The 12,393-nt window shown below is 41.7% G+C and overlaps 1 protein-coding gene and 1 pseudogene across 1 annotated transcript in view; both read right to left on the minus strand.

The window, feature by feature from the left end:
• Window positions 1–2,912, minus strand: part of LOC109876069 (tyrosine-protein kinase RYK-like) — a 113,603-nt pseudogene extending 110,691 nt beyond the window's left edge.
• A 7,923-nt stretch (window positions 2,913–10,835) lies between these two features.
• sned1 (sushi, nidogen and EGF-like domains 1) overlaps window positions 10,836–12,393 on the minus strand; it is a 149,389-nt gene continuing 147,831 nt past the window's right edge. Inside the window, exons 30-31 of the mRNA XM_031838183.1 lie at window positions 11,098–11,162; window positions 10,836–10,979 (exon numbers count right to left, since the gene is read on the minus strand). Of these exons, the coding sequence (XP_031694043.1) occupies window positions 10,954–10,979; window positions 11,098–11,162 (91 nt within the window). The 3' untranslated portion in view covers window positions 10,836–10,953. The remainder of the gene's footprint in view (window positions 10,980–11,097; window positions 11,163–12,393) is intronic.

Below are 12,393 nucleotides of genomic sequence, written 5' to 3' on the forward strand. Positions count from 1 at the left end.
TAAATAAAGTTAAGAACAAATTCTTATTTACAATGACGGCCTAGGAACAGTGGGTTAACTGCCTTGTTCAGGGGCAGAACAACAGATTTTTACCTTGTCAGCTCAGGGATTCGATCTTGCAACCTTTCGGTTAACTAGTCCCAACGCTCTAACCACTAGGCTACCTGCCGCCCCGTCTAGCCAGAGCACTATGCATAAGTAAGTACAACTACAGATAATGTTACAGCAAGGGGTATTCAACCAGGTGATCCACAAAAATAGATATTTTATTTAAGTACTTAAAAGAAATATCACTTTTTAAAATTTTATTTTATGTTATGAATATTAGCAACAGAATAAAATACATTTCAAATAACATACCAACTGTAGAAACATTCTTTATGTCAACTTTATTAACTCCTTATCTTTTTACACTCGTTGGAGCTAATTATACTCACTGAAGTATCTGCATAGGGTTTGAACAAGAAGCCATGAGTACAATGCCACTGGCTGCTGGTAAAGCTTTCTTGACTTTGACATCATGTTTTTCCATCACACGGCTAACCTTTGTTTAACCAGCTGCTACTAGACCACATGTGTTAGGAGTTGTCCTTTCTAGCTAATAGGCAGCTAAGAGTTTACACTTCTTCCAATTATAATGTGGGGAGGTCAAAATAATAAAACCAGCCTCAAGTGAAGTCCATCTGTGAATCCCAAATGGGACCAAGTCCATCCCAAATGGGACCAAGTCCATCCCAAAATTGGGCAAAGTCCATATTACCAGAGGCTGTTAGAGCTTCTCTCAGCTGCAACGTTTATTCTCTCCTTTCCTTGTGGAAATGGTTGCTCCAGCAAAAAGGCCTAGTATTGCCGTGGCACTCACTACGATAATGACTGCTTCCAAAACTGCTACCCGTCCCACCTTCTAGTGCATATCTCTAGCTAGCTAACAAACCCCCATATTAAAAACATCCAATGAACAGGATGGCTGTTGTTTTTGCACTAGTGACAATGGTTATTACACTGGTAGTCAGAACATAGGCATAGCCTAATTTCAGTAACACCACAAACACAAAGAACAGTCAGTCAAACAGGACCCCATTGAATGTTCATTAAACAGCATAGAAGCTAGGCCATCGCCTACTGTTCATGCAATGGGTTCATATGGCTCATGTGAGTATGGACATACCATTATGAGATGGTTTAACAAGATCTCAGATTCATTAAAAAAATATATATACACTAATGCATGTGTTTGGCTTAGAATGCGTGTAACCTGGACTCGCTGGTCTGATCAGTCCTGGGGGGGGGGGGGGGGGGGGGGGGGTCCTGTTTCCATCCCGCATAGTAGGTGTCGGGATGCACATTACATTGTGTGATCGCCAATATACCATAGATATATTATTACCGTAAGTATTGCGTTAACGTTCAGATCGAGCGTAATTTACCCTGTCCAGAATACACTACCGTCAATAGGCTCTGAAAGGTTGTTACCGTCTATGAATGAGTTAACGTTACTCGGAAAAGAAAACCACTTCCTCAGCGGTCCATATTGTTTGGACTCACCTGAAGTTATTACCTAACCGGTGTAGCTTAGCTGGTTAACGTTAGCTAACTAGTTAGTTTGTTTTACAAGCAGTCAAGAGTATACAGTACACCCTCACAACACACACCAGTACCACATACATGTAAAACGAACTCCTATGCCCGATACCTAACTAAATAGTTATGATTAACATGAGCTAACAGCTAACCAACTGCTAGTTAGTTAGCTGTTTTTTAAATGAAGTCCTTTATAAAATATATTTATATAGGTGTGTGTGTGTGCTTACCCAAAAGCTTGCTGACCTCCTCCTCACTCATGTAGACGTTGACACTGGGGTGGTTGTTGATGTCCAGAGCAGAGACAGTGCTAATGCTGGGGTTGGCGAGACACAAGGTCCCTTCCAGCAACAGCAGGAAAAAGAAACCCCCGAGTCGCCACTGAACCCAAGGTGTCCAGCGTCGACACACCGACGGGTTGCCACAGCGGAGAACCAGTCCCCGTTGCCCCAACAACATTACAGTTGTAGCTGTTAGCTGTTGCGTTTCTTCACGAGTTGGGATTTTTACACTTTTTTTTTTTTCATCCGTAGCTCAAAAGTTAATTCCTAAAAGGAAACTATTTGATGTTTAAACGATCATTTTTTTGTTTTTGTTTGGAGTTTAGCCGTTTTTCTTGATAGTTGATTAGCTAGCTAACTGATTAGCCGAACAAGCTAACTTCGACCAGACTCGACCGTTTGGTTTGGTTTGTTGGTTCTTGTCAAGTTTGTAAATGTTTAAATACAATTATAGATTCGCAATCTTTTACACGTATTCTATTACTTTGATCTATTTCATTTTAGAAAATATAAATAGTTCAGATTTTCCACGACTATAACATATCTATCTTTTCATGGTCCGTTCTTCCACCTGTGTGAAGCTAGCCACAATAGTGAACTTCTTCTTCTTCATTGGGGTTGGCGGATCACATCCGATTTAAAGGTGCACACACCACCACCTACAACATTAAAGTGGAAGACCAGTCACGGCCTATCTACATAAAATTCTCTTCATTATTCATGTTCCTAAAAAGGAGAAGAAAAAAATACACCACAAACTAACCCTACACCTATATAACACTATTTCATAACAATCACCACCCCATAAACTGTTCTGCAGTAAAATCTTATACACCCAGGTAATTCACTGCAGCTGCCACCTACACTCATTAAAAACCCACTACCCCATTCCACTACTTTGAACCTATTTGTTCCTGCACCGTGCCAACGACCTGGAAGGACGGGACACCACCACTCAACACACCCTGTAACCCTTCTGAAGTCAAATCTCATATACCAAAATAGTTCTCTGCAGCTTCCACCACAACATCTATTTTCTGTGATTTACATTGCATTTCTGTGGTACAGTTGATAACCATTTCTATGAACTCTTAAGAAGCCAACCTTACTGAAACATATATCACTCGTTGGCCTATCCCTCTGTGCTGGCACAGATCTACTACTCACAGGGATCCTCTCAGGATCCATCACCCTTGACCCATCCTCCTCTACTTTCTTCACTGCCTCAGCATACAACGCCTGCACTACCCTGTCTCTGGCCACTTCAACCTGCATCTCTCGCTCCAAATACTTCCGATCGCCAGTAACATGGAGCGGCAGGGTAGCCTAGTGGTTAGAGCGTTGGGCCAGCTGACAAGGTAAAAAATCTGTTGTTCTGCCCCTGAACAAGACAGTTAAGCCGTCATTGTAAATAAGAATTTGTTCTCAACTACCTTGCCTAGTTAAATAAAGTTTTTTTTTTTTTTTTAAACACGAGCGCCCCTACAGTTGACATACACAACTTTATCCACCGGAACTATACAATTCTCTGTCCCATGCCCTCCGGTGCACTTCCCAAATAGTGGATTGAGTGGTTCGCTTTCAAAATAAAAGTCCCCCAAAAAGAAAGTGATTCAAACGGATATAAATATTGTAATCATTCCATATTTGGACTAGTTGTTATATAAATTCAACAAAAGACAATAATTTGTTAATTTGACACAAAACAAGTAAACATAAGTTGCAATTGTACCGTGGATGTAGTAGAATTGTATTGTGAGCATACTTATGTTTACTGTACAACCTAACCTATGGATGTTGCACCCAAGAAATGGGGTATCAGCCTACTCGGTGACACTCACAAAACAGAACTCTGTACAGTTTACACAAATATTATAGTATTAGCTCTTATTGTGGGACTCTGAAAAAAAACAGTGTGAAATGAGACACATTAAGCATAACAGCCTATAGTGGGCATTGAACATACAGTACATATTGGATGTGTACAGCCTAAATTAGAGACTGTGCACCCTTTGAAATGGGCTATCATTCTACTCAGTGACACTCACAGAACACAACTTTGTAAAGATGACATGAAACACACAATGAAACCTCTGAGATTCAAGCAATCTATATTTCATTAGATGACTTCATTAACTTCATGAGTAATTCAAAACAGGCATATCATAAAATGATATCACTCAGCTACATCTTTCTAAACAAGTACTGTGCTTTCTGTCAACTCATACAACAGTCCTTTGTCACAAAATTGGTTAATTCTTTACCCTGAAAGGACTGCCTTGGAAAACAAACATACATAGATACCTCAACTGCCTCCGTCTGACAGTTTTTACATTCTGGGCATCAACGCCAGAATTCATAATCAAGGACAATATCGAATCTGTACAGAATGCCCTTGATTTCAGTTTGGTATTGCTGTAAGGAGTTCATTATTCTATAACTTAATATTATGATTGTTTCATTAAGCCAATACCTACTTTGGCCTCCTTTCCTTCCAGTTCTCTGCTGCCATTGACTGGAACGAAATGCAAAAATCACTGAAGTTGGAGACACGTGTAATGTTTACTGTTAATTTGTATTGTTTTTCACTTTATATATTCACTTTATATATTATCTACCTCACTTGCTTTGGCAATGTTAACACATGTTTCCCATGCCAATAAAGCCCTTGAATTGAATTGACATATCTCCCTCACTAACTTCAAGCATCGGCTGTCAGAGCAGCTTACCGATCGCTGCAGCTGTACACAGCACATCTGTAAATAGCCCATCCAACCAACTACCTACCTCATCCCCATATTTGTTTTTCTGCTCTTTTGCACATCAGTATTTATAGCAGTATTTCTACTTGCACATCATCATTTGCACATCTATCACTCCAATGTTAATTAGCTAAATTGTAATTATTTCGCCACTATGGCCTATTTATTGCCTTACCTCCTTACTTCTTTTGAACACACTGTATATAGACTTATTCCATTGTGTTATTGACTGTACGTTAGTTTATGTGTAATTCTGTGTTGTTGTTTGTGTCGCACTGCTTTGCTTTATCTTGACCAGGTCGCAGTTGTAAATGAGAACTTGTTTTTAACTGGCCGACCTGGTTAAATAAAGGGTTAGGGTTATATATATAAATACCTGGTTAAATAAAGGGTTAGGGTTATATATATATATAAATACCTGGTTAAATAAAGGGTTAGGGTTATATATATAAATACCTGGTTAAATAAAGGGTTAGAGTTATATATATAAATACCTGGTTAAATAAAGGGTTAGAGTTATATATATAAATACCTGGTTAAATAAAGGGTTAGAGTTATATATATAAATACCTGGTTAAATAAAGGGTTAGAGTTATATATATAAATACCTGGTTAAATAAAGGGTTAGAGTTATATATATAAATACCTGGTTAAATAAAGGGTTAGAGTTATATATATAAATACCTGGTTAAATAAAAGTAAAATGCATTTTTTTTAAAGCCAGATTTGACCAAATTGTTGTAGACATATACACTGAGTGTACAAAACATTATGAACACCTGCTCTTTCCATGACATAAACTGACCAGGTGAATCCAGGTGAAAGCTATGATCCCTTATTGATGTCACTTGTTAAATCCACTTCAGTCAGTGTAGATGAAGGGGAGGAGACGGGTTAAAGAAGGATCTTTATGCCTTGAGACAATTGAGACATGGATTGTGTGTGTGTGCCATTCAGAAGGTGTATGAGCAAGACACAATATTTAAGTGCCTTTGAACGGGGGTATGGTAATAGGAGCCATGTGTACCGGTTTGTGTCAAGAACTGCAACGCTGCTGGTTTTTTTCCACGCTCAACAGTTTCCTGTGTGTATCAAGAATGGTCTACCACCCAAAGGACATCCAGCCAACTTGACACAACTGTGGGAAGCGTTGGAGTCAACATGGGCCAGCATCCCTGTGGAACGCTTTCAACAAGGACCAGCATCCCTGTGGAACGCTTTCAACACCTTGTAGAGTCAACACGGGCCAGCATCCCTGTGGAACGCTTTCAACACCTTGTAGAGTCAACATGGGCCAGCATCCCTGTGGAACGCTTTCAACACCTTGTAGAGTCAACATGGGCCAGCATCCCTGTGGAACGCTTTCGACACCTTGTAGAGTCAACACGGGCCAGCATCTCTGTGGAACGCTTTCAACACCTTGTAGAGTCAACACGGGCCAGCATCCCTGTGGAACACTTTTGACACCTTGTACAGTCCATAACCTGTCGACTTGAGTCTGTTCTGAGGACAAAAGGGGGCTCAATATTAGGAAGGTCTTAATGTGTATAATCTCACCACTAAATGAACCACAGAATGCTGGCCATCGCACCTGTCAATGCACAAATGAGTGGTCTGTGTCTGGAGAAAATCCCATGTCTTTGTGCTTTGTGTTCTACGATACGTTACCCCTACAAATGTAGCTTCAGAAAATAATTGTTCTACTTTTTCAAACGTGTAGACTGGTTGCAAGTTCGAATCCCCGAGCTGACAAGGTACAAATCTGTTGTTCTGCCCCTGAACAGGCAGTTAACCCACTATTCCTAGGCCGTCATTGAAAATAAGAATTTGTTCTTAACTGACTTGCCTAGTAAAATAAAACTATACCAATGTTGATCCTAATACATGATATACATGATGAAAAATGTACATTTATCTGAAAACATGATTACACTGTCTGGATAGAGGTACATGTGGAGGCAGGTTGCTTTCTGTTGTCATGTCCATCTCTACTAGTAATGTCTGGATGTCATGTCCATCTCTACTAGTAATGTCTGGATAGAGGTACGTGTGGAGGCAGGTTGCTTTCTGTTGTCATGTCCATCTCTACTAGTAATGTCTGGATAGAGGTACGTGTGGAGGCAGGTTGCTTTCTGTTGTCATGTCCATCTCTACTAGTAATGTCTGGATAGAGGTACGTGTGGAGGCAGGTTGCTTTCTGTTGTCATGTCCATCTCTACTAGTAATGTCTGGATAGAGGTACGTGTGGAGGCAGGTTGCTTTCTGTTGTCATGTCCATCTCTACTAGTAATGTCTGGATAGAGGTACGTGTGGAGGCAGGTTGCTTTCTGTTGTCATGTCCATCTCTACTAGTAATGTCTGGATAGAGGTACGTGTGGAGGCAGGTTGCTTTCTGTTGTCATGTCCATCTCTACTAGTAATGTCTGGATAGAGGTACGTGTGGAGGCAGGTTGCTTTCTGTTGTCATGTCCATCTCTACTAGTAATGTCTGGATAGAGGTACGTGTGGAGGCAGGTTGCTTTCTGTTGTCATGTCCATCTCTACTAGTAATGTCTGGATAGAGGTACGTGTGGAGGCAGGTTGCTTTCTGTTGTCATGTCCATCTCTACTAGTAATGTCTGGATAGAGGTACGTGTGGAGGCAGGTTGCTTTCTGTTGTCATGTCCATCTCTACTAGTAATGTCTGGATAGAGGTACGTGTGGAGGCAGGTTGCTTTCTGTTGTCATGTCCATCTCTACTAGTAATGTCTGGATAGAGGTACGTGTGGAGGCAGGTTGCTTTCTGTTGTCATGTCCATCTCTACTAGTAATGTCTGGATAGAGGTACGTGTGGAGGCAGGTTGCTTTCTGTTGTCATGTCCATCTCTACTAGTAATGTCTGGATAGAGGTACGTGTGGAGGCAGGTTGCTTTCTGTTGTCATGTCCATCTCTACTAGTAATGTCTGGATAGAGGTACGTGTGGAGGCAGGTTGCTTTCTGTTGTCATGTCCATCTCTACTAGTAATGTCTGGATAGAGGTACGTGTGGAGGCAGGTTGCTTTCTGTTATACATGTATATAACATTCCGATCTCATTTAGCATGATCTATTCCAAATATGGCATGATGATTCAGGGCGGCAGGGTAGCCTAGTGGTTAGAGCAGTGGACTAGCAACCAGAAGGTTGCAAGTTCAAACCCCCGAGCTGACAAGGTAAAAATCTGCCCCTGAACAGGCAGTTAACCCACTGTTCCTAGGCTGTCATTGAAAATAAGAATGTGTTCTAAACTGACTTGCCTAGTTAAATAAAGGTTAAATAAAAATTAAATAAATTATAATATTTGTATCAGTTTCAATCACTTTCAAATCGGGGACTTTTATTCTGAAGGTGAACAGCAAATTGCACTAGTGTAGTTAATCGTTATTGTGGCTAGAGTCACACAGGTCGTTCTACCTTCCCTTTGCAATCTCAGATTTCATTGGAAAGAGGAGGGGCCTGGGGAGGGAGGCAAAGAGGGGTGCGTGTGTGCCTATACCATAGAGAATAATAGAGGACTCTAGCGGCCAAAAGGCCACTTAAAGCATGGGCAGCGCCATTGAGATCTTCCACCATTTTAATGTAGTCGATTTGGTGGGACTTCCAACTTCACTGGTTGATCCCTCCTGGTGTCCCATATAACAGTGTTGATTTCGTCACTCGCCCCAACCCTGGGCTTGAACCAGGAACCCTCTGAACACATTAACAACAGCCTCCCACAAAGTGTCGTTACCCATCGCTCCACAAAAGCTGCGGTCCTTGCAGAGCAAAGGGGAACTACTACTTCAAGGTCTCAGAGAGAGTGACGTCAAAGATTGAAATACTACTAGTTGCACACTGCTAACTAGCTAGCCATTTCTCACTGGTTAAAACCCAGTTGAAGTGATGTCCAATCGGGTCATTAGGAGGGATGAGCCAATCGTGAATATATCCTATTTCAAAATGGAGGTAGCCTCAACGGCGCTGCCCATGCTGTCACGTGCGCTATAATGGCACAGATACAAAGATGAGTCCTCTATCTATCTCTATGGCCTATTCATCAGCAGTGTGTGCACAATGATGACAAGATGCATGGTCTGGGAAGCACACGTCTTCAAATTTCGGAGGGGGGGGAAACCTGAATGGAAGCTTTCGAGCGTGCAGAGGAGATGAATGGTAATTTACAACGTCTACTTTGTAAAAGGAGACATAAAACAAGTTATACTGAACAGCATAAGGGATTCTCATTTAACAAACAACGAGCAATACTGAACAGCATAAGGGATTCTCATATAACAAACAACGAGCAATACTGAACAGCAGAAGGGATTCTAACTCCATTACAGGTGTGTGGTTAAGATGTTGTTTGGCCTAAACAGATCTGTTTAGCCTGTTTACTTCATTCAAAAAAAAGACCCATTTTGCTTAATTAGACTATAACTTAAATAAAAATCAGAGACTATCCAAAATATGATCACATTGATACAATATAGACACCTCGTGGTGGGTTACTATGCAATGCATGCAGAGAACTCATATGCAATCTCCAAATAGACGCCCTACCCTTTCCAATTATCGAGTCTACTTTGTTTCACATAAAAACATCTGTAAGTTTTAGACATTCATGAAATTATACATACAGATTGAATAAAACATGCCACAAAAGTAGATTTTAACATTTATTTATTATTATTAAAATATTAACCTAGAAAACAGCCTATAAACACTATTTACATGATAGCTAGCAGTGACGTTGGTTTTAGAGTCTAGAACCATAAAAACAGACACTTATTTTCCAGTAGTGATTGTTGTTGTTTTGGCCTCTGAGGGAAAATGGTGGTGGTGGGGGGTGGGGTGGGGGGTGGGGTGGGGGGTAAGACCATGGTAAAGCAATCGATCCATATTTTAGATAGCGTTTGCTTGTGATAAAACAGACAGTCCTACTATACACATTTTCCTGAGCTGAGAGACTAAACCGATAACATGGAAGTGATGAGGTACGTATCATGTTTGGATTTTTACACTGGTCTGGACTGTTTCTAGTACATTTAATTATTGATGAGCAGCCAATTCTCATTGTTCCAGTTGGTTGCTTGATAGTCTTTACTCAAGCTGGGGCTACAACAGGCCAATCCCTGGGCAACAGGGGTCGTCCAACAGGCCAATCCCTGGGCAACATGTGTCATCCAGAAGGCCAATCCCTGGGCAACATGTGTCATCCAACAGGTCAATCCCTGGGCAACATGGGTCATCCTACAACAGGGGTCATCCAACAGGCCAATCTCTGGACAACAGGGGTCATTCTACATCAGGGGTCATTCTACATCAGGGGTCATCCTACAACAGGGGTCATCCTACAACAGGGGTCATCCTACAACAGGGGTCATCCTACAATCTACACCTGTTGATTAAGGGCTGGTCAGTCAGCATTTCACTGTGAGGTCTACGCCTGTTGGTTAAGGGCTGGTCAGTCAGCATTTCACTGTGAGGTCTATCTACACCTGTTGGTTAAGGGCTGGTCAGTCAGCATTTCACTGTGAGGTCTATCTACACCTGTTGGTTAAGGGCTGGTCAGTCAGACCTCACAGTGAAATGCTGACTGACCAGCCCTTAACCAACAGGTGTAGATAGACCTCACAGTGAAATGCTATCTACACCTGTTGGTTAAGGGCTGGTCAGTCAGCATTTCACTGTGAGGTCTATCTACACCTGTTGGTTAAGGGCTGGTCAGTCAGCATTTCATTGTGAGGTCTATCTACACCTGTTGGTTAAGGGCTGGTCAGTCAGCATTTCACTGTGAGGTCTATCTACACCTGTTGGTTAAGGGCTGGTCAGTCAGCATTTCACTGTGAGGTCTATCTACACCTGTTGGTTAAGGGCTGGTCAGTCAGCATTTCACTGTGAGGTCTATCTACACCTGTTGGTTAGGGGCTGGTCAGTCAGCATTTCACTGTGAGGTCTATCTACACCTGTTGGTTAAGGGCTGGTCAGTCAGCATTTCACTGTGAGGTCTATCTACACCTGTTGGTTAAGGGCTGGTCAGTCAGCATTTCACTGTGAGGTCTATCTACACCTGTTGGTTAGGGGCTGGTCAGTCAGCATTTCACTGTGAGGTCTATCTACACCTGTTGGTTAAGGGCTAGTCAGTCAGCATTTCACTGTGAGGTCTATCTACACCTGTTGGTTAAGGGCTGGTCAGTCAGCATTTCACTGTGAGGTCTATCTACACCTGTTGGTTAAGGGCTGGTCAGTCAGCATTTCACTGTGAGGTCTATCTACACCTGTTGGTTAAGGGCTGGTCAGTCAGCATTTCATGTATCATAGAACACCAACCATTATGATTGGCTGTTGGTTCTTCTGTCTGTTGAAACAAGAGAAAACAAGAGGATTGTTATTATAGTTGAATGACTTCCTTCAGGACAGTAATATATCTAGTATATATAGTGATATATCCTCTATTCACACTGGGACTCACTCACTCAGCAGTGGTTCACAGATCTCCCGATAACAAACATCCTGCTGCACTTTAAACGTCCTTTTGTACCTGGAGAGCACAAAGCAAATCAACTTGTATTAGTCACATGCAATGAATACAACAGGTGTAGTAGACCTGAATACAACAGGTGTAGTAGACCTGAATACAACAGGTGTAGTAGACCTTACAGGGAAATGCTGAATACAACAGGTGTAGTAGACCTTACAGTGAAATGCTGAATACAACAGGTGTAGTAGACCTCACAGTGAACTGCTGAATACAACAGGTGTAGTAGACCTCACAGTGAACTGCTGAATACAACAGGTGTAGGTAGACCTGACAGTGAACTGCTGAATACAACAGGTGTAGTAGACCTTACAGTGAACTGCTGAATACAACAGGTGTAGGTAGACCTTCCAGTGAAATGCTGAATACAACAGGTGTAGGTAGACCTTCCAGTGAAATGCTGAATACAACAGGTGTAGACCTTACAGTGAAATGCTGAATACAACAGGTGTAGTAGACCTTACAGTGAAATGCTGAATACAACAGGTGTAGTAGACCTTCCAGTGAAATGCTGAATACAACAGGTGTAGACCTTACAGTGAAATGCTGAATACAACAGGTGTAGTAGACCTCACAGTGAAATGCTGAATACAACAGGTGTAGTAGACCTCACAGTGAAATGCTGAATACAACAGGTGTAGTAGACCTCACAGTGAAATGCTGAATACAACAGGTGTAGTAGACCTCACAGTGAAATGCTGAATACAACAGGTGTAGTAGACCTTACAGTGAAATGCTTACTTACAAGCCCTTTAACCAACAATGCAGTTTTCAGAACCCCCCCCCCAAAAAAAAAGAATAACAAATATAATAACAAAAAAAGAGCAGCAGTAAATAACAATGTGGAGGCTATATACAGGGTATTACGGTACAGAGTCAATGTGGAGGCTATATACAGGGTATTACGGTACAGAGTCAATGTGGAGGCTATATAAAGGGTATTACGGTACAGAGTCAATGTGGAGGCTATATACAGGGTATTACGGTACAGAGTCAATGTGGAGGCTATACACAGGGTATTACGGTACAGAGTCAATGTGGAGGCTATATACAGGGTATTACGGTACAGAGTCAATGTGGAGGCTATATACAGGGTATTACGGTACAGAGTCAATGTGGAGGCTATATACAGGGGGTATCGGTACAGAGTCAATGTGGAGGCTATAGACAGGGTGTTACGGTACAGAGTCAATGTGGAGGCTATATACAGGGTATTACGGTACAGAGTCAATGT

Source organism: Oncorhynchus kisutch, linkage group LG13 (assembly GCF_002021735.2).
Source record: "Oncorhynchus kisutch isolate 150728-3 linkage group LG13, Okis_V2, whole genome shotgun sequence".
NCBI classification, from domain to species: domain Eukaryota; kingdom Metazoa; phylum Chordata; class Actinopteri; order Salmoniformes; family Salmonidae; genus Oncorhynchus; species Oncorhynchus kisutch.